General features: G+C 40.5%; 1 protein-coding gene across 1 annotated transcript in view; it reads right to left on the reverse strand.

The window, feature by feature from the left end:
• LOC124780139 (Down syndrome cell adhesion molecule-like protein Dscam2) overlaps positions 1–27387 on the reverse strand; it is a 513871-nt gene that overhangs the window by 174014 nt on the left and 312470 nt on the right. The window contains exons 19-20 of the mRNA XM_047253759.1: positions 12527–12631; positions 12298–12436 (exon numbers count right to left, since the gene is read on the reverse strand). Coding sequence (XP_047109715.1) covers positions 12298–12436; positions 12527–12631 — 244 coding nt within the window. The remainder of the gene's footprint in view (positions 1–12297; positions 12437–12526; positions 12632–27387) is intronic.

The following is a 27387-nucleotide window of genomic DNA, read 5'->3' on the forward strand; positions in this document are numbered from 1 at the left end:
ATCCTTTTGTCATTGTTGTTGTGGTCTTCAGTTCACAGACTGATTTGATGCAGCTCTCCATGCTACTCTATCCGGTGCAAGCTTCTTCATATCTGAGTAACTGCTGCAATGTACATCCTTCTGAATCTGCTCAGAATGTGTCCTACCAACTGATCCCTTCTTCTAGTCAAATTGTGTCACAAATTTCTCTTCTCCCCCCAATTCTATTCAGTACCTCCTCATTAGTTATGTGATCTACCCATCGAATCTTCAGCATTCTTCTGTAGCACCACATTCTGAAAGCTTCTATTCTCTTCTTGTCTAAACTACTTATCATCCACATTTCATTTCCGTACATAGCTACACTCCATGCAAATACTTTCAGGAAGGACTTCCTGATGCTTAAATCTATACTCAACGTTAACAAATTTCTCTTTTTCTGAAACACTTTCCTTGCCATTGCCAATCCACATTTTATATCCTCTCTACCTTGACCATTATCAGTTATTTTGCTCCCAAAATAGCAAAACTCATCCACTACTTTAAGTGTCTCATTTCCTAATCTAATTCCCTCAGCATCACCTGATTTAATCCAACTACATTCCATTATCCTCATTTTGCTCTTATCGATGTTCATCTTATATCCTCCTTTCAAGACACTGTTCATTCCGTTCAACTGATCATCCAAGTCCTTTGCTGTGTCTGACAGAATTACAATGTCATTGGCAAACCTCAAAGATTTTATTTCTTCTCCATGGATTTTAAATCCTACTCCACATTTTTCTTTTGTTTCCTTTACTGCTGCTGCGGCTGGAAAATTGCCAGAGGTGCATGGTGCAAGGTCCCTGTCTGCTACTGTGGAAAGTTGAATTTTCTCATCCAGTGCTGCCTTGGTTCCCAATGTGACTGAAGGCAGGGCCCTGTCACAACTCAGTTGGGTAGAGCCACTATAAATACTCGCCAGTCAGATCATAGTGCTATCTTGTATTCAACTACTACTGACACTGACACATACCTCTAAGCCAGTCAGTGGACCCATGTTGGTTACACAGCTTTAGCTACAAGTAGCCACTTCACCTGACAGCTACTAGTCTATGAGTCGCTGTTAGCCCTGATGATTCTAGGGCTCGAACCAGAGCCACAAAGAAGGGGCCACCTCCAGGGTGACTAAGTCCAGTCTCTGGGCATCTCCAACACGTCTTCAAGCGCTGATAGAAAGCACCGAAGCCAAAATCGTTATAGGTACAGAAAGCGGGTTGAAGCCAGAGATAAATTCTGCCGAAATTTTTACAAAGGTACAGATGGTGTTTAGAAAGGATAGATTGCATGCAACCGGTGGTGGAGTGTTCGTCGCTGTTAGTAGTAGTTTATCCTTTAGTGAAATAGAAGTGGATAGTTCCTGTGAATTATTATGGGTGGAGGTTACACTCAACAACCGAGCTAGGTTAATAATTGGCTCCTTTTACTGACCTCCGGACTAAGCAGCATTAGTGGCAGAACAACTGAGAGAAAATTTGGACTACATTTCACATAAATTTTCTCAGCATGTTATAGTCTTAGGTGGAGATTTCAATTTACCAGATATAGACTGGGACACTCAGATGTTTAGGACGGGTGGTAGGGACAGAGCATCGAGTGACATTATACTGAGTTCACTATCTGAAAATTACCTCGAGCAATTAAACAGAGAACCGACTCGTGGAGATAACATCTTGGACCTACTGATAACAAACAGACCCTAACTTTTCGACTCTGTATGTACAGAACAGGGAATCAGTGATCATAAGGCCATTGCAGCATCCCTGAATATGGAAGTTAGTAGGAATATAAAAAAAGGGAGGAAGGTTTATCTGTTTAGCAAGAGTAATAGAAGGCAGATTTCAGACTACCTAACAGATCAAAACGAAAATTTCTGTTCCGACACTGACAATGTTGAGTGTTTATGGAAAAAGTTCAAGGCAATTGTAAAATGCATTTTAGACAGGTAAGTGCGATTAAAACTGTGAGGGATGGGAAAAATCCACCGTGATACAACAACAAAGTTAGGAAACTACTGCGAAAGCAAAGAGAGCTTCACTCTAAGTTTAAATGCAGCCAAAACCTCTCAGACAAACAGAAGCTAAACTATGTCAAAGTTAGCGTAAGGAGGGCTATGCGTGAAGCGTTCAGTGAATTCGAAAGTAAAATTCTATGTACCGACTTGACAGAAAAGCCTAGGAAGTTCTGGCCTTACGTTAAATCAGTAAGTGTCTCGAAACAGCATATCCAGACACTCCGGGATGATGATGGCATTGAAACAGAGGATGACACACGTAAAGCTGAAATACTAAACACCTTTTTCCAAAGCTGTTTCACAGAGGAAGACCGCATTGCAGTTCCTTCTCTAAATCCTCGCACAAACGAAAAAATGGCTGACATCGAAATAAGTGTCCAAGGAATAGAAAAGCAACTGGAATCACTCAACAGAGGAAAGTCCACTGGACCTGACGGGATACCAATTCGATTCTACACAGAGTACGCGAAAGAACTTGCCCCCCTTCTAACAGCTGTATACCACAAGTCTCTAGAGGAATGGAAGGTTCCAAATGAGTGGAAAAGAGCACAGGTAGTCCCAGTCTGCAAGAAGGGCCGTCGAGCAGATTCGCAAAACTATAGACCTATATCTCTGATGTCGATCTGTTGTAGAATTTTATAACATGTTTTTTGCTCGAGTATCATGTCATTTTTGGAAACCCAGAATCTACTATGTAGGAATCAACATGGATTCCGGAAACAGTGATCGTGTGAGACCCAACTCGCTTTATTTGTTCATGAGACCCAGAAAATATTAGATACAGGCTCCCAGGTAGATGCTATTTTTCTTGACTTCCGGAAGGCGTTTGATACAGTTCCACACTGTCGCCTGATAAACAAAGTAAGAGCCTACGGAATATCAGACCAGCTGTGTGGCTGGATTGAAGAGTTTTTAGCAAACAGAACACAGCATGTTGTTATCAATGGAGAGACGTCTACAGACGTTAAAGTAACCTCTGGCGTGCCACAGGGGAGTGTTATGGGACCATTTCTTTTCACAATATACACTCCTGGAAATGGAAAAAAGAACACATTGACACCGGTGTGTCAGACCCACCATACTTGCTCCGGACACTGCGAGAGGGCTGTATAAGCAATGATCACACGCACGGCACAGCGGACACACCAGGAACCGCGGTGTTGGCCGTCGAATGGCGCTAGCTGCGCAGCATTTGTGCACCGCCACCGTCAGTGTCAGCCAGTTTGCCGTGGCGTACGGAGTTCCATCGCAGTCTTTAATACTGGTAGCATGCCGCGACAGCGTGAACGTGAACCGTATGTGCAGTTGACGGACTTTGAGCGAGGGCATATAGTGGGCATGCGGGAGGCCGGGTGGACGTACCGCCGATTTGGTCAACACGTGGGGCGTGAGGTCTCCACAGTACATCGATGTTGTCGCCAGTGGTCGGCGGAAGGTGCACGTGCCCGTCGACCTGGGACCGGACCGCAGCGACGCACGGATGCACGCCAAGACCGTAGGATCCTACGCAGTGCCGTAGGGGACCGCACCGCCACTTCCCAGCAAATTAGGGACACTGTTGCTCCTGGGGTATCGGCGAGGACCATTCGCAATCATCTCCATGATGCTGGGCTACGGTCCCGCGCACCGTTAGGCCGTCTTCCGCTCACGCCCCAACATCGTGCAGCCCGCCTCCAGTGGTGTCGCGACAGGCGTGAATGGAGGGACGAATGGAGACATGTCGTCTTCAGCAATGAGAGTCGCTTCTGCCTTGGTGCCAATGATGGTCGTATGCGTGTTTGGCGCCGTGCAGGTGAGCGCCACAATCAGGACTGCATACGACCGAGGCACACAGGGCCAACACCCGGCATCATGGTGTGGGGAGCGATCTCCTACACTGGCCGTACACCACTGGTGATCGTCGAGGGGGCACTGAATAGTGCACGGTACATCCAAACCGTCATCGAACCCATCGTTCTACCATTCCTAGACCGGCGAGGGAACTCGCTGTTCCAACAGGACAATGCACGTCCGCATGTATCCCGTGCCACCCAACGTGCTCTAGAAGGTGTAAGTCAACTACCCTGGCCAGCAAGATCTCCGGATCTGTCCCCCATTGAGCATGTTTGGGACTGGATGAAGCGTCGTCTCATGTGGTCTGCACGTCCAGCATGAACGCTGGTCCAACTGAGGCGCCAGGTGGAAATGGCATGGCAAGCCGTTCCACAGGACTACATCCAGCATCTCTACGATCGTCTCCATGGGAGAATAGCAGCCTGCATTGCTGCGAAAGGTGGATATACACTGTACTAGTGCCGACATTGTGCATGCTCTGTTGCCTGTGTCTATGTGCCTGTGGTTCTGTCAGTGTGATCATGTGATGTATCTGACCCCAGGAATGTGTCAATAAAGTTTCCCCTTCCTGGGACAATGAATTCATGGTGTTCTTATTTCAATTTCCAGGAGTGTATATAAATGACCTACTAGATAGTGTCAGAAGTCCCATGCGGCTTTTTGCGGATGATGCTGTAGTATACAGAGAAGTTGCAGCATTAGAAAATTGTAGCGAAATGCAGGAAGATCTGCAGCGGATAGGCATTTGGTGCAGGGAGTGGCAACTGACCCTTAACATAGACAAATGTAATGTATTGCGAATACATAGAAAGAAGGATCCTTTATTGTATGATTATATGATAGCGGAACAAACACTGGTAGCAGTTACTCCTGTAAAATATCTGGGAGTATGCGTGCGGAACGATTTGACGTGGAATGATCATATAAAATTAATTGTTGGTAAGGCGGGTACCAGGTTGAGATTCATTGGGAGAGTCCTTAGAAAATGTAGTCCATCAACAAAGGAGGTGGCTTACAAAACACTCGTTCGACCTATACTTGAGTATTGCTCATCAGTGTGGGATCCGTACCAGATCGGGTTGACGGAGGAGATAGAGAAGATCCAACGAAGAGCGGCGCGTTTAGTCACAGGGCTATTTGGTAAGCGTGATAGCATTACGGAGATGTTTAACAAACTCAAGTGGCAGACTCTTCAAGAGAGGCGCTCTGCATCGCGGTGTAACTTGCTCGCCAGGTTTCGAGAGGGTGCGTTTCTGGATGAGGTATCGAATATATTGCTCCCCCTACTTATACCTCCTGAGGAGATCATGAATGTAAAATTAGAGAGATTAGAGCATGCATGGAGGCTTTCAGACAGTCGTTTTTCCCGCGAACCATACGTGACTGGAACAGGAAAGGGAGGTAATGACAGTGGCACGTAAAGTGCCCTCCGCCACACACCGTTGGGTGGCTTGCGGAGTATAAATGTAGATGTAGATGTAGATGTTATGTTTGGGACCTGTACACCAGCACATCTGACTGACCACCAGAGCAGCTGACTGTCCACAAACATATACAACTGCTTCCTGTTGACACCTGACATCAAGTTCTCATTCGCAAGTCTGCTACCAGCCATGGCCACTTTGTTGCGACAGCCTTCTCATGTGGTGCCGAAGTGCAGCCACAGCCAAACATGCCATCTTGTGCTATGCTAAGGTAGCCACTGCTGCCTGGGTGTCTACATGTGTGATCGAGACGCTGCCATCAACTATCATACAAATGTCTTACTGAATAAACAATGTATATCCTAATTGAGCTCTTCTAGTTCCATTCTGGTACTATGTGACCCAGCATCCTGCACATGCTATCTTGTGTCAGAGATGGACATCCTGCCAATTAATGGTGTCTGCACCCCCCCCCCCCCCCTCCCCCTCCAATCCTATTACATAATGTGCAGACAAATTTCTCAGACAATGCCTTTCAGTTATGTCTTGGTATCAGTGTTCTGCAAATCATCATATGGCATTTAGCACAGGCTATGAGACACTTAGTGTGTCAGCCACATTTTATTCCTTTCCCACTCAATTCATGGATATTGTATGGTAAAGATAATTGTTGGTATGGCTTCCTCTAAACTCAAGTTTCTCTAATTTTCTGTATGGTGCACTTAAGAGGAAGTAATATGTTTCTTGACTTTGAAAGTTTGGTCTCAGGATTTTAAGAAAATGCAATGAATGATCTTTTCCATCGCATTCCCAGTTTTGGACATTCTCATGCAAACTAAAAAATCCTGTGACAAATTGTGCAGCTCTTCTCTGAATTTTCATATATCTTAATTTAATGCATTTAGGAGATGTCCAACACTGTCAAACAGTACTCAGGAAACAACTATGTGAGTGTTTTGTAGATAACCTCTTTTATAGACAACTTACATTTCCTGAAAATTCACCAGTTAAATCCCATTCTAGTGTCTATTTACCCACAACTAATGCTGAGTGGTTATTCCTATTGAATTTGTTCATGATGGATATACGTATCTCAGTATTTGGTGGTTTTGACTGATTTCAGCCACTGCTCAGTAATGTGATAGAACAGTATCAGGTGTTCTTGCCTGAAGTTATAAAACATATTGCATTTGTCTATATTGCAGGTCAGCTGCCAGTCTTTACAATGAGTGCTGATCATCCACAGGTACCGATGCATTTTACAACAATTTTTTCATGATCCCTGTATACAATTGTGTCAACTGTGAACAGTTTCAGTCCTTCTACTCTCCTTTAAAGGGACACCCACCTCTAGCATTACTTTTTTTAAAATTATAAATAACTGGTACCATGTATACTATCAATTCTTGTATGTGAACATTATATCAGCTGTTTAACTGAATGAACGTCATATGATTTTCTTTATGATGTGTTATGTTTTGGACTAAAATATGTGAAAAGAAATTATTTAGTTAGTACTCTGTACACACAGTTAAAATTACTCTTCTTTTAGAAATATTTGAAATTATGAAATATCTAGCATACTTACAGTTCACATTATTAATAGTACATTCTAACACTAATTATTAAATTTATTTCTGGAGTCATTTACACAATAATAATATAACTTATTAAAGATTCTTCTTTTGTCAAGAAAGTATGTAAACTATTTCGTTTTGTAAACTCTTTGGAATATTGTGAGTACTGCAGAATGTAAGGAGTGGTGGACATGCCTCTGATGGAAACAGAGGTAATTATAATTTTCACAATATGCATTTGTGTTCTGAAGTGGAAATTTTAAAGTTGATGTCATATTAAAAAATGTGACAAAAAATAAAATTCAAGAGTAAAACAGACAAATCTTCAAATATCATTCTGCAGGAACTTGCAAAATCAAAATTACAGCCTTAGGAATGCACCCCTAGATGCAAGAACTGCAGCAAACAACAAGAATAGAAAATGAATATGAGTAAAAAGTTTTCTTTTGTGCATCTTATGTTTCTCAAAGCTTTCTAAACTTTTTGCAGAGACATAGAAATTTAATGGTGATGTGTGGGAGGGTAAGATTACAAGTGTGAGTGCCAGCTGGGATCTATTGACTAATAACAAAGTTTTGTCTGTTGCAGAAGAAGAAAGGATAATCATTTGTGTATTTGCAGTTGATATAAAATTCCAATCACTTTAAGAAAGAATACCAAGAGCTGCCCAACAAAGTCGTATCAACAGTGACGAGATACTATCAACAATGACGGGCCAGATCAATTGAGAGAGGTATTTATAACTATGATGAAGGACATCAGAAAAGATAAGTACAAACTATATGTGAAATAATTATTTTTTTTGGGTGGACTTGTGTGATTGCTATGAAAACGAATAGAGATGAGGATAGTAGTGATGAAGTGAAAGCTTTAGGACCTAGCGTAGACATATTTGAACCAACTGAAAATGCAGTCAGCAAAGAAACAGTTAAAACTGACACTTCACAGATGATTTTGGTGAAATTGAGTGCAGTTAATGATCAGTTAACAGAAATAAAAACAGATAACAACAGCAAATTTCATGCAGTTAATCATCAGTTAACCGAAAAATTTACTTCACTACAAGGACAATTAAATGACCTAAAAACTGGACTTTGATTGTGAAGAATTGCTTTGCTTCCATATTGATACTGAAACACAGGCTGCGGTCAAGGGTTTCCCAATTATGAGCTCGCACATAGCAGCTGCTGTTGCCACCAACCCGATTCTCTGCCTCCCCCCCTCCCCCTGGCCAGTTCCATGCCAGCCATGGGAATACATTCATGTACTTTGTGTGTTCCTGTTTGAATTCCTATTGGCACTTGTTTGTGGATACATTTTCCCATTTCTTTAAATTCACCGGTGTGTGTCATCATCAGGTGAGGTCACAGTTCATATGATTTTAAGGGTTTTTCCTGTTGAGGGGATGCCTTTCACCTTAGTTTCCGACAATGGACCCCAATTCATTTCTCACACTTTTCAATGTTTTTTTTTTTTTTTCGTCATGGCACTTGTCATGTTATGGCTCCACATTCCACCCTCAATCCAATGGGGAGGCAAAATGACTAATGCATACATTCAAGACCCAAATGAAAAAGTTTGCTGTGGATCCTTTGCTGGATGATGCCCTTCTCTGTTTCTGAGTACCTATTGCCTCAGACCTATGGGGGAGTGCACTCCGGCTGAGTTGCTTCACAGCTGGCAGCCATGTATGTTCCTCCACCTTCTGCAGCCAGTGCCTCACCTGCTGCAGTCAGGTTCATCTGGCTGCTTCACGCTCGGATTGTCAGTGTAGGTGTGAAGGTTTGTTTGTCAGCTCAAGTGGATACTGGCCACTGGTGTCTGCTATTGGGAACACCAACTTTGTGATGTCTGTATGCCTGATGGGATGATGGTATGCTAGTTTGATGAGTTATGCCCCTGCTCATCACTGGAAGCTACTGGTTCGCAGTTGCAAGCCTGTCATCACCTGCTGTAGAGGCGGCCCCCATCCCATTGGCTGCCTTCTCCACATGCAGTGTCCTGGAGTTCCAGCTTCCCAGCACCAGGTGTCAGTCTGTCTCTGACCTTGGGTCTGTTGCTGCAGTCTGCTGTTCTGCTTGGGTCGCCTCTCCTAGACCCCTCACCATCGTCACCTCAGCCACTGTCACTGAGACCTGCCTGCTGGTGATAATATAGGGATGGTGATGGCACACTCCTCCCCTGAGCTGTCATCTGGTGCCGTGTAGTCCTACTACCTTCGGGCATGGCCATCACACGTTCTTCACCAATGCTCCGGCACCCACGCAGCACATCATCCTGCACACGATGTTGGCACTGGCTGCTGCCACTCCAAATCCAATGGATGTGTCTCTTGTTGGGCCAATAGTATCTCCTCCACTGCTCGGGTGCCCTCTTTGCACAAGGGAGAGGTGTGCTGTAGTCTCCTACAAGTGCATGGGAGTGTGATTGTGCCAAGTGTAAGTCACTATGTGTGTGTGTGTGGGTGTGTGTGTGTGTGTGTGTGTGTGTGTGTGTGTGTGTGTGTGTGTGTGTGTGCGTGCGTGTACTTAAATCAACTACCAACGATATCAGCATGGGCCAGCCATTAGAGGCCACCCGTAGGAAATGTGCACATAGCACAGTCTGTGCCATATCATTTACCAGCAACTCTTGCTTATATATGTGCAGAGTAGCACTGATTCCCTCTCACTACTTTCTTTTAGTTTTATTGCTCACATCAGTTGTTCTGTGTATTGCTTATGTTTCATCTCTTGTGAGATTCTTTTCTCTTGTTGCATGTGGAGTCATGAGAAGCTTATTTCTGTTATTGCTCAGAGGTTTATGAATAAAGCATATTTGTGTTGCTTGGATCAGTTTCATGTATTATTTGGTTACTACAGTCCTCCCTAGTGTGTCTTTACTGCAAACGTTTCCAGTCACCATCTGATTTTCAAACTCCAGTTTAACATGAAGGAACATAATTACATTTTTAGGGCTATGATATAGGAAGACACCAGCTACTGACATCATCTTGGGAGAGAGTGATGGAAATCAGCAGTCTCTCTTCAGATTAGAAGGAAGGTGAAACAGCAAAGAATTGTGAGTGGCAGAAGTACTTGGATTGTATTGTCCCCAGAATCTTCCATCACTGATAGTGTTTTGCAGTGTGAAGGAATTAAAGACAAGGACTATTAGACTGCAGGTTAATTGGTAATAAAGATTGTGACTGAGGTAATGGTACAATTGAAAGTATCAAGTGAACACAAGTATAAGAAAACAACAAAAATGTTGTTAAACTTTTGCTGGACTCAGGACTGGCAGAAGGGAACAAAATGAGTGAACTGAATAGTCTAGCTTCAAACTCAGCAAAGCAACTAGAAATGCCAAAAAGGTGCCAAAATTGTGGTGCAGTTGGATATACAGTAGAAACAGGAAAAGTTCTAGAAAATTAGTCTACAGAATGAAAAAATGAAGGATAGGAACTGAAAAATTATTGAAAGTACCACAAGGACTGAGGATAGATAAATTCTGGAACAAAATGTGGCAGAAACAAGAAGGAAGGAGGATTAATAAATAGACAGAAGAAATGAGAAACGATTTTAACAGGAGCAAAGAATTTCTTGGCAGTAACAGAAGAAGCACAAAAGCAAATACACCAAAATCTAAAGGAAATACACCAAAATCTAAATGAATTATCAAAGACTTCAGGAGAAATTAGTGAGGAAGTATACAAATTAAAATTATAATTTCAAGAACAGAGGTGAAGTCTTCAGAAGATACAGAATGATAGCAGGAGGCTGTAGAAGCATATCACCATGAGACACAAATCGGGGAATGAAGGAGGAGTTGGAGAAACCATAGAGAGGTTCTAGAGGATACTAATGGTACAAATTTATGAAGTAAGAGGTATAGAAGAGCAGTTTTTCCAAATTACCCATTAGAGTTAAAAATTGAGGGAAGTACTCACTAAAAAGAAACCTATAAGAGAACACATTATGTCATCAACTGGGAGCACAACACTAGACATTACCTTAGAGTACATCAGTTTCAGCAATGAAAGATGTCAGGAAACATTCACAATACAGCATTTTTAAAACAGTTTCACAATGCTTTTCTGAGTTTATGGGCAGAAATAAATTAATATTGGCTTCATCACAGGATACGTACAGAAAGATACAAATGTGTGGAGTATCAAAGCTGCAGAATGAAATACCCATCACAATCATAAAGAGATATTCTTGTGGCAGTACTAGAAGGAAGGAAGATAAGGATTTGAAGGCTGTTTGACAATGCGATCATTAGAGACAGAGCACAAGCTCAGATTAGGGGGTTATGGAGTAGGAACTTGGTCATGTCCTTTCAAACAAACCATCCCAGAATTTGCCTGTCACAATGTCTGTCTGGGGATTTGAACATCATCCTCACAAATGTGAGTCCAGTGTGGTAATCACTGTGCCACCGCAGTTGGTGGCAGTACTGATCTTGGAGCAAACAGTAGGCAGGGAAGTCACTGTTGTTAAATCTAACACTGAATTCACAAAGCAATGATAAGTTGCAGGAAAATGTAAAATGACAATATCAAACAAGGTGGTGCAGCGTCCAACCATAAAGTTTTAGATTTTCTGTGATTTTCCTAAACCATTCCTGAAACATGCTGGGAAGGTTCCTTTGGAACAGACGGGGCTGATTTCCTTACCCATCCTTTTGTAAACCAAGCTTGTATTCCACTTCTAATGAATTCATTGGCAATGGGATGTTAAACTCTAATATTCCTTCCTTTTGAAAATGACATTGAGAAAAAATGTATATTTAAAGGATCTTATGAAAGGCAAAGGTTTATTGAGATTTTATTTTGTGTTTCACTATTAGAGATAAACCATCAGTGGTTCCATATAAAGATTTTGAAGAAATTTATGCAATGAATCAAATGATCGTAAGAGAAGAAACTTCAAGACTGGGAATAAGAAGGAATGTATTTGAGAGAATGTAGATGTGAAGATTCCATTTCCAGTATAATTCTGCCAATTCAAGGAACATCAGAATGAAGGATTTATCCAAGTGTGACCAACAGACCCATCCACTATGGCTCCAGAGATGAAGCATATGGAGAAGAAAATTGCACTTTTAAGTAAGTCTCATTTCAGAATGGACCATGATGATGTGTCAGACCACATGGAAAAGTCTTTAATGATCAACAGTCCTGATGAACTACAGGATGACTAGGTCTTTGAATCAGATACAGACACACAAGAGGTTTGACAAAAATGTCTTACGAAAATGGCTTCACCACAAACTGCTCTCTATCTCTGTCTTCATAAAGTGTACGAGCATAAAATTTTGACAATCCATGTTTCTGGCTTAGGTAATAATTTCACAATAGGTGAAATAAGTTTTAATTATCATTGTACCATGACATAAATCATTCTAGCTCTATTGTATCTGATGATATTTACAAAGGGGCAAAAATAACCTCCTTCTTGAGTAGTCACAGTGACAGGATGTGATTTTGGACCAGGCCCAATGCTATTGAATGCCTGGACATATATATCGTATTTTGTGAATTTCTTCAGCTGTTTCAGCAGTATCTCCGTATTTGTAAGGCCTCGAACCTGTAAACATGAAAGAGATGATGAGGTCATAAACAGTGTATTACTCTCATATTTTTGGCTGAAGGAATCTTAATATATTTACATACTAACCGTGCGTGAATCTGTATTGTTTGACTCAGGGTTCACAGTTCCATGAAGGCCCCAGTGAACAATATAGCCTAATATATCTCCATTCCAAGTGTCACGGAGTGGTGGCTATTGCAAAACATAGTTAGGTTAAAGGTAGCAACAGTAAATCAGACTCAACACAAAAAATTAACAAATCCTGTTGATCATATCTTTTGCACACCACTTAAATTATTTGTTTTTGTAAAGAATTGAATCGTTTTGATATGTTACATACCAGTCATTACACACTCCCCTTGTCTCCTTGCTATATAAAACACTATTAATGAATTACCACCCAACAGTAAAATAACAACCATTTTCTCCACTTTGTGTATTTGATATAAATATGAATGCTGTAGACACAAAAGTGATGACTCATCAACAAGAAACACCAATTGTTTACAGCAGTTATAATCCAAGAGTTTGAACACAATAGTGTTCTACTAGACAGTGCTGTTATTAGAAAGAATATGCCCATGCCTATCTCTGTTTGGAGAATTTGTTCTTCCAGCCAGTTACACGAGGAAAGACTTAAATTTTCATGTGGAATGAAATACATAACATACCAGTTGTCAACTATGGAGATCACAGACAACGCAAAAGTGATTAAAAAATTAATACAATCAATTGATCTACATTACTAAGTAGCTATCCTGAAACCTGGCACACCGAGCGAGGTGGCGCAGTGGTTAGCACACTGGACTCGCATTCGGAAGGACGACGGTTCAATCCCGCGTCCGACCATCCTGCTTTAGGTTTTCCGTGATTTCCCTAAATTGCTCCAGGCAAATGCCGGGATGGTTCCTTTCAAAGGGTACGGCCGACTTCCTTCCCTAATCCGATGAGACCGATGACCTCGCTGTCTGGTCTCCTTCCCCCCAAAAACAACCAACCAACAACAACCAAACCTGGCTCTAGTTGCTGGTTGCCTATCTAACATGTTCCAGGGGCAACAAAAATTGTATTGTCAATATTTTGCGTAGTTACTGACCAAATTTAAAATGCTATCACAATCTATCATTAAGAGGTATATCTTATGTTAAAAATTTAACACAATAAGACAAATATGACAGTTAGAGACTGTGTGTTTGTTTGAGACAGTTTAACTGATGCAGCACTAAGACCCATACTTTAGGCAGCCAGTATTTGATATTGACTTCCAACAAAATTTACACATAATTTAAAAACTTTATGAAACTTTTTCTCTCTGACACCTTACAAAAAATGATGAAAGGAAAAAAGTTTATCATCTAATACATTTTCGTTATTCATGCAGTAACACTTTAGCATCAGACATAACTTTTTAATTTATTTACTACTGACTCTATTCACAATACAGTTTGCAGACAGTATCCACATATACCATTGAATGACTTGCAAAATTATGTCATTGTACAAAATGTAGTCCATGAGATATGATGTCATACATATTTAGATGCATAAAAAACTAGCTTCTGGTTAAAATGACATGCAGTATAACTTCAACATCAAGCATGACATTTTAATTTATTACTTCTTTACTACCAATTCTATTCATAACACACTTCACAGGCAGTATCTGTTTATACGACTGAATATATCTGCAAATTATACCACTGTATGACACATAAATTGAAGGTGTGACATCATACACTCTGATATGCATGAAAAACTAGCTTCAGCAGAAAACGTGCTGCAAATTACCCACACTATATTCATCCAGTGTTTCATGACCTGAGCACATACAATAAACTTTAAACACAATTACAAACCTCTTCTAAACTTTTTCTCACTTATGTGCTTAATATCAAATACTTAAAAATTAAACTCATTTGTAAAATAATTAGATGTCTGGAGTTGTTTTACATGTGGGAGTTTGACTCTTTAAAGAACTGAGGGTTTAGTGGTACAAGGGTTGTACCAAAAGTAAGGTTCCCAATGAGCTACAGCCTCAAGGGAAGGTGCTAGGCTAAATACAACAACAGTGCCATGTGCAGTGGTTCCCCACTCTCGAGCCCACCCGTCAGCGATTTGCTGCATTGCTCAGTGTTGGTTTTGCAGCCGTCAGAGATGGAAGTGTTAATCACTGCTCCCGACACGTGCGAGGTTTGAGCAGTAATTCGATTTTTCCATGTAAGGAAGTTACCGCCTGTGGAGATTCATCAGCAACTGGCTGAGGTTTATGGTGAAGAGTGCATGTCCATTCAGCATGGCTGCAAACGGTGCACGGCTCTTGCTGAGGGTCCCACGGAAGTTTGTGATGAAGAACAGAGCAGAAGACCGCCAGTTTGGGATGTGATTGTCCAGAAGATCAACAGTGAGCTGCTCAAAGATCAGAGGATCATTGTCCGTGAACTTGTTGAATGCATTTCTGAAGCTTCCCAAAGCACAACTGAAAGAACTTTAACAGAAATGTTGGGCTATCACAAAGTGTGTGCTCGCTGGGTCCCCCGGATGCTGACTGACAGACACAAGGAGCAATACCTTGACTGTGCTCACAAGTTTCTTCAACGATGTGAGAGAGGAGAAGTTGTTAGACTCTTATCCCCAAGCTAAAGGAACACTTAGATGGCAAACGCTTCAGGAGCGACTATGAAGTCTGAGCAGAGGTCATATGCTTCCTCAATGGCTTGGTGGGAGACTCCTTCAACTTAGGAATACAAAAGCTGGAGCACAGTCTCCAAAAGTGTGTCAAGAAAATGGAGACTATGTTGAAAAATAGACAAAAGTGTAAGCTTTTCAACAATGTATAAATTAATGACAATAAACAATGTTTTATATTTGGAAAAAATATGGGGACCTTACTTTTGATACAACCCTCATAATAACATAGTACAGTGGACAGAAGTGTGAAGCACAGAAACATGTAAAGGAAAACAGTATTCACACTAGCTGCCATTTTATTACTCAATCTCTAGTAACAGTACACACACACACACACACACACACACACACACACACACACACACACACACACACACACACACACACAAACGCGCGCTGCGCGCGTGCGTTCGTGCGATCGCGCGCCTGTGGGAGCGAGTGTTTGGGTATGTACTTTTACTAGAAAAAGAGCAACAGCTCAAAATCTAGTATGAATACTGTTTTCTGTTGCACGTTTCTGTGTTCCACTCATCAGTCCACTGTAGCTGTTTGTTGCCTTTCCCTTATTTTACATAATATTGTTCCATTATTGTAGTAATAACCTAAACCTTCGCCTCTGTATCTGACATTTGTCTGTGCAGGCGTGAAGTCTCACCAGTAAAGCACCAAAAATAACCGGGAATAAGAAACAATACTGTGAATTTATTTAATGTTACTGTAAGAACTCAGCTCTAATTTGTCTGCAAGCAGCAGCTCTTTACGACATTGATGGAAACATTATTGCTGAATCAGACGATATATTACATGCTCGGAAAGAATATTTTGATGACTTATTGAACAGCCCAAAACCAGAAAACAACCTGGAGAAAACTTGCCCTACAACAGCTCAATATCTTTTAAATGACCCAACATACAAAGAGGTAGCCAACAGTTTGGAAAAACTGAAAAACCACGAAGTGGAGGGAACTGATGGAATATCGGCATTATTGCTGAAATATGACAGTCATAAACTTAACAGGAAATGGTTTTATCTTATTTTTAAAATTTGGCAAGCTGAAAAAATATCAGATGAATGGAGGGAATCAATCATTATCCCTACACAATAAAGGAGATAAATTAAACTGTGGGAATTACAGAGGTATTTCCCTGCTAGTCACATCATATGAAGTACTGTCACATATAATGTTGCAGAGACTCACCCCCTATACTGAGGACATAATAGGGGGCTACAAAAATAGTTTTCAAACAAATAGATCAACAATAGACATCATATTCTGTGTAAAGACAAACTATCTCTGGCAGGAAACAAAGGGTGTTATTAGGAAAGAGCTTGATACATGTCTATCAGGCATCATCCAACTGGGAACTAGTTACATGTGGGGTCCCACAAGGTTCCATTTTGGGGCCCTTACTTTTTCTTGTGTATATCAATGACCTTTCATCAGTAACATTACCAGATGCCAAGTTTGTTTTGTTTGCCGATGATACAAACATTGCAATAAATAGCAAATCAAGTGTAGTCTTAGAAAGATCAGCCAATAAAATATTTGTGGACATTAATCACTGGTTCCTAGCCAATTCTTTGTCACTAAACTTTGAAAAAACACACTACATGCAGTTCAGAACTTGTAAGGGGTGTCCCAAGAGTATATGTCTAACATATGATGACAAGAAGATAGAAGAAGTGGACAGTGTTAAATTCTTGGGATTACAGCTTGATAATAAATTCAATTGGGAGGAGCACACCACAGAACTGCTGAAGCGTCTTAACAAATCTCTGTTTGCAATGCGAATTTTGTCAGACGTAGGGGATATAAAAATGAAAAAGCTGGCATACTATGCTTACTTTCATTCCATAATGTCATATGGGATTATTTTTTGGGGTAATTCATCAAGCCAAGCTAAAGTTTTCCGGGCACAAAAACGTGCAGTAAGAATTATATGTGGTGTGAACTCAAGAACATCCTGCAGAAGCCTGTTTAGGGAACTAGGGATACTAACTACAGCTTCCCAGTATATTTATTCCTTAATGAAATTTGTCATTAAAAATATATCACTTTTTCAAACCAACAGCTCAATTCATGGAATCAATACTAGAAATAAGAATAATCTTCACAAGAATTTAAAGTCACTTAGTCTTGTACAAAAAGGTGTGAATTATTCAGGAACACACATTTTCAATAACTTGCCAGCAGCCATAAAAAGCTTAACAACCAATGAAATTCAGTTTAAGAGAAGCCTAAAGGATTTATTGGTGGCCAACTCCTTCTACTCCATTGATGAATTTCTTAGTAAAACCAACTGATTTGTATATAAGTACAACATAACTTCTGCACAATTTCAGTGCAGTAATGTGTTCACTGAAAATTTGTGTGTGTGTGTATGTGTGTGTGTGTGTGTAAGTATAATCTAACTTCTGCACCATTTCAGTGCAGTAATGTGTTCATTGTAAATAAGTATTACAGTAGTTGTATTACATGTTTATTACCTTATAAATAAATAAAAAACGTTTTTTATTTTAAATTCAGTGCATTAGTATTTGTAAAATGACTCTTAGTGTTCATTAAAAATGACGATCATTCCACTTGGGACCTGTGGAATGGTACATTAGTTTATTTGTTTTAGTTGTAAATATTTGTCATGTATTGTTGTTTTTCTGACATGTTCCACATCCAGGAGGACCTCCTCACTACGGATCAATTGGAATGAAAGTAAATCTATGAATAAATGTGGGAAGGCCTACAATTCAGCGCACAGAGAAACAGTATTGGAAATCATGGCAGAATATGGAAACTCAAAAAGCTCATCAGCTTGGTCAAAATATGCATGGAGGAGGCAGTAAGCTGGGTGACATACTGTGGCTCATTATCAGATTGTTTCAAGAACAAAACTGGACTGAAGCAAGGTGATGCTCTACCCCACTTATCTTTAATCTTTTCGTGGAAAAGATGGTAAGAGAAACCAAATGAGCAGCAAATGGGAACATCACATGTAAACAACCAACTCGCCTATGCAGATGACATATTTTTAATAGTAAATAACAGAGGTGAAATTAAAACACTGTTCAAGAAGCTAAAGGAAACCATGACGAAAATAAGTTTAAATATTAATGAAGAATACACAATCATAAGACTACAGGACAACATGATAACCTTCACATAGAAAACAATACTTTCAGGAACATTCCAACTTCAAATATCTTGGTGCAAATATAAATGACTGCAATAGAAGACAGGACAAAAACAAACTAGAAAACAGAATGCAAAGTAAGTTTACTTTTCCCTCCAAAAACTTCCATCCTCCAAACTATTGACCAAAGAGACCAATCTGAATTTCTACAGCACAATCATTGGGCCAGTATTATTGGTATGGGGATTTGAAGCATGGAGTGTGACCAAAAAACAAGTGCACCAACTCTAAGTCTTCCAAAACAGAGTGTACAGAAAAGTCTCTGGGCTAACATTTGACCAAGCAACACAAAGATGGGTTTGGAGATTCAACAAAGAACTGTTTAAGCTAGCCAACCCCTGGTAGCGAATATTGCCAAAGCATGACGTTTGCAATGGGCAGGCCATGTTGTCAGAATGGATTATGTGCAGAACAGTCCATCAGATATGTGACAAGAAGATGGAAGGCTCAAGACCCCTGGAAGACAAAGAAGCAAATGGCAAGAAGAGGTGAGCTCAGACTGCAGAGTGCTAAGTTCCATAGAATGGGAGGAAGCGGCACAAGACAGGAAGAACTGGAGGCAGATAGTGAGAGTGGCACAGGATTGTCATGTCCCAATGAAGTAAACAGAGTGAGTGTGAGTGAACTGTTACCTGTATTATCATGTAACAATCTCAAGCTGCACATTATCTGTGTATGCTGACTGTCAAGCAGTGTATCTTCAGTGGTTGTGCATGATGAATTGAATGAGAATAGAATTTTTTTAGGGCTTTATTAAGTGTGAATTAATCTAGAAAAACTAGTGAACCTGCCAATGCTTCACAATTGCTAAATATATATGAACCATGGACCTTGCCGTTGGTGGGGAGGCTTGCGTGCCTCAATGATACAGATAGCCGTACCGTAGGTGCAACCACAACGGAGGGGTATCTGTTGAGAGGCCAGACAAATGTGTGGTTCCTGAAGAGGGGCAGCAGCCTTTTCAATAGTGGCAGGGGCAACAGTCTGGATGATTGACTGATCTGGCCTTGTAACACTAACCAAAATGGCCTTGCTGTTCTGGTACTGCGAACGGCTGAAAGCAAGGGGAAACTACAGCTGTAATTTTTCCCGAGGGCATGCAGCTTTACTGTATGATTAAATGATGATGGCGTCCTCTTGGGTAAAATATTCCAGAGGTAAAATAGTCCCCCATTCGGATCTCCGGGCGGGGACTACCTAAGAGGACGTTGTTATCAGGAGAAAGAAAACTGGCACTCTACAGATTGGAGCGTGGAATGTCAGATCCCTTAATCGGACAGGTAGGTTAGAAAATTTAAAAAGGGAAATGGATAGGTTAAAGTTAGATATAGTGGGAATTAGTGAAGTTCAGTGGCAGGAGGAACAAGACTTTTGGTCAGGTGGATACAGGGTTATAAATACGAAATCAAATAGGGGTAATGCAGGAGTAGGTTTAATAATGAATAAAAAAACAGGAGTGCGGGTAAGCTACTACAAACAGCATAGTGAACGCATTATTGTGGCCAAGATAGACACGAAGCCCACGCCTACTACAGTAGTAGAAGTTTATATGCCAACTAGCTCTGCAGATGACGAAGAAATTGATGAAATGTATGATGAGATAAAAGAAATTATTCAGGTAGTGAAGGGAGACGAAAATTTAATAATCATGGGTGAGTGGGATTCGAGAGTAGGAAAAAGGAGAGAAGGAAACGTAGTAGGTGAATATGGATTGGGGGTAAGAAATGAAAGAGGAAGCTGTCTGGTAGAATTTTGCGCAGAGCATAACTTAATCATAGCTAACACTTGGTTTAAGAATCATGAAAGAAGGTTGTATACATGGAAGAACCCTGGAGATACTAAAAGGTATCAGATAGATTATACAATGGTAAGACAGAGATTTAGGGACCAGGTTTTAAATTGTAAGACATTTACAGGGGCAGATGTGGACTCTGACCACAATCTATTGGTTATGAACTGTAGATTAAAACTGAAGAAACTGCAAAAAGGTGGGAATGTAAGGATATGGGACCTGGATAAACTGAAAGAACCAGAGGTTGTACAGAGTTTCAGGGAGAGCATAAGGGAACAATTGACAGGAATGGGGGAAAGAAATACAGTAGAAGAAGAATTGGTAGCTTTGAGGAATGAATTAGTGAAGGCAGCAGAGGATCAAATAGGTCAAAAGACGATGGCTAGTAGAAACCCTTGGGTAACAGAAGAAATATTGAATTTAATTGATGAAAGGAGAAAATATAAAAATGCAGTAAAATGAAGCAGGCAAAAAGGAATACAAACGTCTCAAAAATGATATCGACAGGAAGTGCAAAATGGCTAAACAGGGATGGCTAGAGGACAAATGTAAGGATGTAGAGGCTTATCTCACTAGGGGTAAGATAGATACTGCCTACAGGAAAATTAAAGAGACCTTTGGAGAAAGGAGGACCACTTGCATGAATATCAAGTTCTTTGATGGAAACCCAGTTCTAAGCAAAGAAGGGAAAGCAGAAAGGTGTAAGGGGTATATAGAGGGTCTATACAAGGGCAATGTACTTGAGGACAATATTATGGAAATGGAACAGGATGTAGATGAAGATGAAATGAGAGATATGATACTGCGTGAAGCGTCTGACAGAGCACTGAAAGATCTGAGTTGAAACAAGGCCCCCGGAGTGGACAACATTCCATTAGAACTACTGACAGCCTTGGGAGAACCAGTCCTGACAAATCTCTACCATCTGGTGAGCAAAATGTATGAGACAGGCAAAATACCGTCAGACTTCAAGAAGAATATAATAATTCCAATCCCAAAGAAAGCAGGTGTTGACAGATGTGAAAATTACCGAACTATCAGTTTAATATGTCACAGCTGCAAAATACTAACGTGAATTCTTTACAGACGAATGGAAAAACTGATAGAAGCCGACCTTGGGGAAGATCAGTTTGGATTCTGTAGAAATGTTGGAACACGTGAGGCAGTACTGACCCTACAACTTATCTTAGAAGAAAGATTAAGGAAAGGCAAACCTACATTTCTAGCATTTGTAGACTTAGATAAAGCTTTTGACAATGTTGATTGGAATACTCTCTTTCAAATTCTGAAGGTGGCAGGGGTAAAATACAGGGAGTGACAGGCTATTTACAATTTGTACAGAAAGCAGATGGCTGTTATAAGAGTCGAGGGGTATGAAAGGGAAGCAGTGGTTGGGAAGGGAGTGAGACAGTTGTAGCCTATCCCCAATGTTATTCAATCTATATATTGAGCAAACAATAAAGGAAACAAAAGAAAAGTTCGGAGTAGGTATTAAAATCCATGGAGAAGAAATAAAAACTTTGAGGTTCGCCGATGACATTGTAATTCTGTCAGAGACAGCAAAGGACTTGGAAGAGCAGGTGAACAGAATGGACAGTGTCTTGAAAGGAGGGTATAAGATGAACATCAACAAAAGCAAAATGAGGATAATTGAATGTAGTCAAATTAAGTCAGGTGATGCTGGGGGAATTAGATTAGGAAATGAGACACTTAAAATAGTGAAGGAGTTTTGCTATTTGGGGAGCAAAATAACTGATGATGGTTGAAGTAGAGAGGATATAAAATGTAGACTGGCAATGGCAAGGAAAGCGTTTCTGAAGAAGAAAAATTTGTTAACATCGAGTATAGATTTAAATGTCAGGAAGTCGTTTCTGAAAGTATTTGTATGGAGTGTAGCAATGTATGGAAGTGAAACTTGGACGATAAATAGTTTAGACAAGAAGAGAATAGAAGCTTTTGAAATGTGGTGCTACAGAAGAATGCTGAAGATCAGATGGGTAGATCACATAACTAATGAGGAGGTATTGAATAGAATTGGGGAGAAGAGGAGCTTGTGTCACAACTTGACTAGAAGAAGGGATCGGTTGGTAGGACATGTTCTGAGACATCTAGGGATCACCAATTTAGTATTGGAGGGCAGCGTGGAGGGTAAAAATTGTAGAGGGAGACCAAGAGATGAATACACTAAGCAGATTCAGAAGGATGTAGGCTGCAGTAGGTACTGGGAGATGAAGAAGCTTGCACAGGATAGAGTATCATGGAGAGCTGCATCAAACCAGTCTCAGGACTGAAGACCACAACAACAACAACATATAGGACTTGCATATACATCCTAAATTCCTTTCCCCCTCTCTGCTCATCTTCTCACCCTGTCCCTCTCTCTGTACATCTCCTCCTCCCCCCTCTTTCTCTGGCCATTTCCTCCTTCCCCCTCTCTTTGCCCACTTATGCCTGAATGTTCATTACAGAATCATTTAAAAATTGGAAGTAAATCAGTCAAGAACTATTCGAGATTTGTGATAACGATGCTGGTGTACACCTTCGCCAGCACACCGGTCAGCACTAGGAAACATTGTATGGTATGGCAGGTGCTGATAGGTGCGCATATGACAAAAGAAGACCAAAACACACCCCCAAGCTACACATTGATAATGCCCACTAGGGAGTGTGAATATAGGCCACTGATACCAACTGAGCAGTCAATTTCTCAATCTCAGCACCTCAGTATGATGCATCAGGAATCAGTTGTGTTGCTCTTTAATATGTCGCACTGTGCTCTAGCCTTCCACAGTGATAGTGGTGGTGGTGGTGGTTAGTGTTTAACGTCCCGTCGACAACGAGGTCATTAGAAACGGAGCGCAAGCTCGGGTTAGGGAAGGATTGGGAAGGAAATCGGCCATGCCCTTTCAAAGGAACCATCCCGGCATTTGCCTGAAACGATTTAGGGAAATCACGGAAAACCTAAACAGTGATAGTCATCACCTCGCTTCTTTAGTTAATAAATTGTGTACTTGAAGAAGGAGTGTTTCCGAAGAAACTGAAACTTGCTATAGTTAAACCCTTATATAAAAAAGGAGAAAGAAAACAACCACAGAACTACAGACCAGTTGCCTTAACCTCAGTGTTTGGTAAATTAATTGAAAAAATAATGCTAGAAATCTTAATCAAGCACTATAATATGAACAACTTAATAGGAGATTTCCAACACGGCTTTAGAAGTGGTCGGAGCACCATATCTGCAGCAGTACAGTTTGCACACTGTCCGATGGAGAAAATAAATGAGGGTTATGAAATGGCAGGAGTGTTTTTAGATCTTTCCAAAGCGTTTGACAGAGTCCATCATGGCACTCTTTTAAGTAAACTTGCTTATAATGGTGTCAGTGGGAAACTGTTGCTTTTAATAGAATCTTACCTTAAAGATAGACAACAATGCACAGAAGTTGTGTATGATAATGGAGAGGTAATCGAAAAAAGAAGATCAAAGATAAGAAATATAAATTTTGGTGTGCCACAAGGCTCTATCTTGGGCCCCTTCTTGTTTATTTGCTACGTGAATGATTTCTCAAAAGTATTAGACACCAGTCATCATATTACTATGTATGCTGATAACACCTCTGGAGTTTGCTGGGCATGTAGTAATGATGACCTAAATTCAGTGGTACAGAATTTAATTGAAAAAGCCCAAACACATTTTGAAAAAGAAAACCTGAGGGCCAATATTAACAAAACTAATTTAATTTATTTTAAGACAAGCGGCTCAAATAAAAATACTGTTGTAAATGAGGACATTCAGGAAAATACCTGTTCAGAATGTAAATTTCTGGGGATATCAATATAATAGAAGGAAACATTCCACGTGGGAAAAATTATATATAAAAACAAAGATGAGGTGACTTACTGAACGAAAGCGCTGGCAGGTCGATAGACACACAAACAAACACAAACATACACACAAAATTCAAGCCTTCGTAACAAACTGTCGCCTCATCAGGAAAGAGGGAAGGAGAGGGGAAGACGAAAGGAAGTGGGTTTTAAGGGAGAGGGTAAGGAGTCATTCCAATCCCGGGAGCGGAAAGACTTACCTTAGGGGGAAAAAAGGACAGGTATACACTCGCACACACGCACATATCCATCCACACATACAGACACAAGCATACATATTATTATATTGATATCCCCAGAAATTTACATTCTGAACAGGTATTTTCCTGAATGTCCTCATTTACAACAGTATGCTTGTGTCTGTATGTGTGGATGGATATGTGCGTGTGTGCGAGTGTATACCTGTCCTTTTTTCCCCCTAAGGTAAGTCTTTCCACTCCCGGGATTGGAATGACTCCTTACCCTCTCCCTTAAAACCCACTGCCTTTCGTCTTCCCCTCTCCTTCCCTCTTTCCTGATGAGGCAACAGTTTGTTGCGAAAGCTTGAATTTTGTGTGTATGTTTGTGTTTGTTTGTGTGTCTATCGACCTGCCAGCGCTTTCGTTCGGTAAGTCACCTCATCTTTGTTTTTATATATAATTTCTGGGGATATATATATAGATGACAGACTTTCGTGGAATCAGCAAATAGATCATGTCTGGGGTAAAATAACATCTAGTCTGTATTTACTAAGGAGATTAGTTCAATATTTAGATATCGAAGCAATAAAAATAGCGTATTTTGGGTTGGTGTATCCCCATCTATATTATGGAATTGTATTGTGGGGTGGGTGTAGCCTATACAATATAAAAAGGGTATTTGTATTGCAGAAAAGAGTAATAAGAACTATGGTAAAAGTAAGACCCAGAACTTCATGTAAAAACCTGTTTATTAAGTTTAATATTATGACTATCTATGCAGTATATATGTTTCAATCAATATTATTAGTGAAAAAAGACAAAAAAGTGACAAACAGGAATATGGAAATCCATGATTACAATACAAGACACAAATCAGATTTTCATATGGTGAGCAGATGATTGAATCTAACAACAAATATCCCATTCATTAAGGGAGCAATATTTTATAATTCTCTGCCAAACAACTTGAAACAGCTTTCTGGTAGAATTTTTAAAAACGAGTTAAAAAAATGGCTTATATTGAAGTGCTCATACAGTATGGTGCTGACATGATTTGACCTCAGGACTGCTATGTTAAATATACTTAAGTGATCTTTTACTTAATAGCATGTAACCTATTTATATTGTGTATCAATAATCTAAATGTAATTATTATAACATTGCCCATGCATGTTAAATACATGTTTTGAGCTGTAAGATAAATAAATAAATAAATAAATAAAAGTTAGCTGTGTGGGAATGTTAGTCATAGATGTGATATGGACACAGACAAGATTCAAGAATTAGTACAAGTTATTTGATTGTTGTTAACCACAGAACTTCAGATTGGACATCATTGAAGTTAAGTACTCAATTGGTCCCTGTAAGAAAGTGTATTTTAACCACATGTGCCTTTTGTGTTGTAGTGAGAGGAAACAGGCCACACACTTATGATACCACTGTCTCCTCATCCAGCCAGGAACCACAAAACATTACAAGGGGCACAGCCACAACAAGTGGCAACGAGTTTGATCAACAAGTTTTGTTTGCTATTCATGTGTTCCAGGTTGTTGCAGGGGAGCCGTCATTACAGTGATTCTATTTGCTTATTTGTGCTTGTTATTGCATGTATTACAGGAGAGGAGCTGCAGAACTAATCTATTTCTCTTTTCAGAGGCTTTGCACATTGCTTTTCTATTTGTCTTTTTCATATTTTGCTGTAATTTGTTAGCATTAGAATGGCTACCACACCCCCTCCACCCACTGCCCCAGCGCCTCAGCTGCAGACTGCTCCTGCTCTGGAATTAAATCAGATTTTTCAGTATCAGACCCAGCAAGCTGCCACTTTGCTGTGTATTGTAGAGCAATCTGTTGCCGTACAAGCTGCATCAGCTGCCCAACTGACCAACCAACCAATCCCACAAGTGCCACCAAACAATAATCCACCATTTTGGCACTTCAATGGAAAAGAAAAGGAATGGGCTGAACATCTTACCCACTTCCATGCCCACTGTCAAGTCCACGAATTCAAGGTACTGAGAACTCTCATTATTTCATGTCTGAACCCCTGTGTGTTGCTTCATTCAAAAACTCTTTCCTGCATCGTCTCCTGATGCACTCTCCTATGAAGAAGTAGTAAGTGCATTAAGTCAGCAGATTATTATCATGGCAGACAGATTTCAATTCTTTCACCTCAAGAAAAAGCCAGAACAGATATATCATCATTGGTATACCAAATTACAGGGTCTCGCTAGAAAGTGTGAGTTCAAGTCTAGTTGTGGCAACTTTTATAGTGACATAATGATCTGTGATGTGATCACATACAATGTCCCTGATAGCAGAATAAGAGAACAGATTGTCAAGTACTCAGATCCTCTACTCCATCACATGTTGCAAGTTTTAGAACAATTTGATTCCAGCACCATAGCTGCCGATGAATTTGATCAGGTTCCAATTTGTTGGATCAAGTCACCTCTTGCCCGCGACTGCCCTACTCAGCCACCACAATGTGGACGCACACACATGCACAGACAGCCTAGTAAACAAGCAGCCAGGCTTGTACATCTAGTGAAGTCTTGCCCTTGCTGTTTTGCTTCCCAAAAGCGGCAAGATTGCCGATCATGCAGCTCGCCATGTCCAGGTAGTTTGCTCGCAATGGTAAAATAATGCCAATTCTGCCTGCTCTCACAACAACAGGTCTCAAGCACATTATGTAAATGCAGTGTTTACAAAACCAACTACAGGTTCTTGCAGTAATTCAAGTAAGGTTGTGCTCTCACCTCTCCCCAGTGCAGTGCGACACCATTCCAACAAACTATTTGTAACATTAGAAATTGCTGGCTGGTGTGTTGACTTTCAATTGTATACAGGTGCTTCTGTAACTTTGCTTAATTGTGCCACGTGTGAACAGTTAGGCTCACCATGCCTGTCAAAATCTAGCACACACCTCACTTCATACAATGGACAGGAAATTCAAGTACTTGGACAGTGTAGTTTGCCTGCACTTACAAATCTCTCACTAGGACAGTGAGAGTTACTGTGTTGCAATAAAGCGGCAGTGAAAATATTTTTGGCTTAGATTCGCTTGACTTGTTTGGCCTTAGCATCCATGACAATGTACTTTCAGTGACTGCTTTTAATCCAAAAGACAGTGTAGCTAGTTTTCTTAAGGAATTTCCTGAACTCTTTTCTGATAGACTTGGAAAAGCTAATAATTCTGTAGCACACATTGCCCTGAA

The sequence above is a fragment of the Schistocerca piceifrons genome, chromosome 1, assembly GCF_021461385.2.
Source record: "Schistocerca piceifrons isolate TAMUIC-IGC-003096 chromosome 1, iqSchPice1.1, whole genome shotgun sequence".
Taxonomy (NCBI): Eukaryota; Metazoa; Arthropoda; class Insecta; order Orthoptera; family Acrididae; genus Schistocerca; species Schistocerca piceifrons.